Consider the following 2633-nt stretch of genomic DNA (forward strand, 5'->3'; position numbering starts at 1 on the left):
CCCAGTGACACCCCCGGCTGTCCCCAGGGGGTGGCACCCATGTCGCGACACGCACCCGACGTCCTGCGTCAATAAACGTCCCCAAAAAGTGGCGCCGTCGTCGTGAGACGTCCCCGGGAAGCGCCATCTTTTACCGCCGGGTTTTTGGTCGTTTTCTGACCAGTTTTTCGCCTGTTTTGGGCGGGATTTGCACCAAGTTTTTCACCCGTTTTGTGGCCGATTGTTTGGGCCGTTTTGCGACCGTTTCCAACGATTTTTAACCGCTTTTTCCCGTTTTTCCCCGTTTTCCCGCCCTTTCTCCCCCTCACAGCCGCGTCACCATGGCAACGACGCCGCCGCGCCGTCGCTCGCCAGTGACGTCACGCGGTCCTCCCGCGTCCCACAATCCCCCGCGGCCGTGAGGGGAAAGGGGGGGGTCCTCCAGTATCCCACAATCCCCCGCGGCCGTGAGGGGAAGGGGGGGGGTCCGCCTGTATCCCACAATGCCCCGCGCGCGCCCCCTCCGTGCCTCCCGCCGCCGCCCGCTCGCTGCCCCGGGCCCGAGGCTCAGCCGGTACCGGAGGGGGGGGGGATGGGCACGTCCCCGGGGTGCCTATATCCTCACTCCCAGTCCCTCCCAGTCCCCATAACTCCCCTCCCAGTCCCCCCCAGTGCCCCCCCAGCTGCCCCGCCATGTCCTCCTGCGCCGAGCTGCTGCGCTTCCAGCTGCCGGGCCACGAGGCGGCGGCGCTGCGCTCCATGACGCGCCTGCGGGCCGAGGAGCGCTTCTGCGACGTCACCATCGTGGCGCGCAGCCTGCGCTTCCGCGGCCACCGCGTCATCCTGGCCGCCTGCTCGCCCTTCCTGCGCGACCAGTTCCTGCTGAACCCCGCGGCCGAGCTGCGCGTCTCGCTGGCGCACAGCGCCCGCGTGCTGGCCGACCTGCTGCTCTCCTGCTACACCGGCGCGCTGGAGTTCGCCGGCCGCGACCTGGTCAACTACCTGACGGCCGCCAGCTACCTGCAGATGGAGCACGTGGTGGAGCGCTGCCGCGGCGCCCTGGCCAGGTTCATCCAGCCCTCGCCCGCCGCGCCGGTGCCGCCGCCGAAGCCCGAGGAGGACGAGGAGGACGAGGACGAGGAGGACGCCACGGATGTTTGCATCGTCAAGGTGGAGCCGGCCACGCGGCGGCGCGGCAGGAGGTGGCCGGCGGTGGGCGGCGGCGAGGCGGCGCAAGGGGGGCCGGGGGTGGCCGCGGTGGTGGCCGCCGCGCCGGATAACGCCACGGCGCAGCTGGGGGTGGTCAAGGCGTGCTACAGCCTGGCCGAGGACGCCGAAGGTGAAGGTTTGGTCATCTTCCCCGGCGGCGGCGGCGGCGGCGGCAACAACGCGGCCGGCAACGAGGAGCCGCCGGGCAACCAAGCAGCCGTGGGCACCTCGGCGGCCGCGACGGCCGCGCCGTCGTCGTCGTCCTCGTCGTCCTCGCGGTGCGGGAAGTGCGGGGAGAGCTTCCAGGGCGTGGAGAAGCTGGTGTTCCACATGCGGGCGCAGCACTTCGTGTTCATGTGCCCGCGCTGCGGCAAGCAGTTCAACCACAGCAGCAACCTGAACCGGCACATGAACGTGCACCGCGGCGTGAAGTCGCACGGCTGCGGCGTCTGCGGCAAGAGCTTCACGCAGAAATCCACGCTGCACGACCACCTGAACCTGCACAGCGGCGCCAGGCCCTACCGCTGCTCCTACTGCGACGTCAGGTTCGCCCACAAGCCGGCCATCCGGCGGCACCTGAAGGAGCAGCACGGCAAAACCACGGCGCAGAACGTTCTGGAAGCCGGCGGCAGCGAGGGGGGAGTGGTGATGCGTTGATGTTGGGGAGGGGGAGGGCCCGGCGTGGTCTAAATGGTGGGGAGTGACCACTGGACACCTGGACCCCACTGGACATTGAGGGGTGACCACTGGGATGGCGGCAAGGAGGCCAAAGTGACCACAAAGTGACCACGGAGTGACCCCAAAGTGGCTCAAAGTGACCCCAAATGGTGGGGAGTGACCACTGGACCCTGCCGGACATTGAGGGGTGACCACTGGGGTGGTGGCAAGGAGGCCGAAGTGACCACAGAGCGACCTCAAAGTGGTCAGAAACGACCCCAAAATGGTGGGAAAGGACCCCAAAAGTGACCCCAAAGTGGGGGGGAGTGACCCCAAAGTGACCCCAACGTGGGGACGAGTGACCCCTGGACACCTGGACCCCGCTGGGGCGGAGGGGACTGACCCCAAAACGCTGGGAAATGACCCCAAACTGCTGTGGAACGACCCCAGAAAGACGAGGAACCGCCCCAAAAATAATTAAGAATGACCCCAAAAAAAAATGGGTGACAAATTTTGGGGTCCCCGTTTAAAATCCAGCTGGAGAAAACAAAACCCCAAAGTTTTATGCAAAAAATCTGAGAAAAAAATTCTGATTTTTGGGGGGGCTTCCCCCAAATTTGGCCCCTCTGGGTAAATTTGGGGGTCCCAAGGCCTTGGTGGAAAATTTGGGGGATTTTTTGGGGGTCCCCTCCAAATTTTTGGGGGAGTCCCCCCAATTATTTTGGGTTTCCTCCTGATTTTAAGAGTCCCCCTGAATTTTTGGGGTCCCCCCCAAATTTTTGGGGGGG

General features: G+C 65.4%; 1 protein-coding gene across 1 annotated transcript; it reads left to right on the top strand.

Moving 5' to 3' along the window:
* The first annotated feature begins 627 nt into the window (after positions 1–627).
* On the top strand, positions 628–1863 carry ZBTB12 (zinc finger and BTB domain containing 12). The gene has a single exon (XM_041411858.1). The coding sequence runs from the start codon at positions 673–675 to the stop codon at positions 1843–1845; it is 1173 nt and encodes a 390-aa protein (XP_041267792.1). The 5' UTR covers positions 628–672; the 3' UTR covers positions 1846–1863.
* The last annotated feature ends 770 nt before the right edge of the window (positions 1864–2633 follow it).

The sequence above is a fragment of the Onychostruthus taczanowskii genome, unplaced genomic scaffold (genome assembly GCF_017590055.1).
Source record: "Onychostruthus taczanowskii isolate IOZ18803 unplaced genomic scaffold, ASM1759005v1 scaffold372, whole genome shotgun sequence".
In the NCBI taxonomy this organism is placed as follows: Eukaryota; Metazoa; Chordata; class Aves; order Passeriformes; family Passeridae; genus Onychostruthus; species Onychostruthus taczanowskii.

Bases quoted from the DNA above. Each gene is read 5' to 3' on its own strand.
- ZBTB12 (XM_041411858.1), top strand. From the start codon at position 673: ATGTCCTCCTGCGCCGAGCTGCTGCGCTTCCAGCTGCCGGGCCACGAG.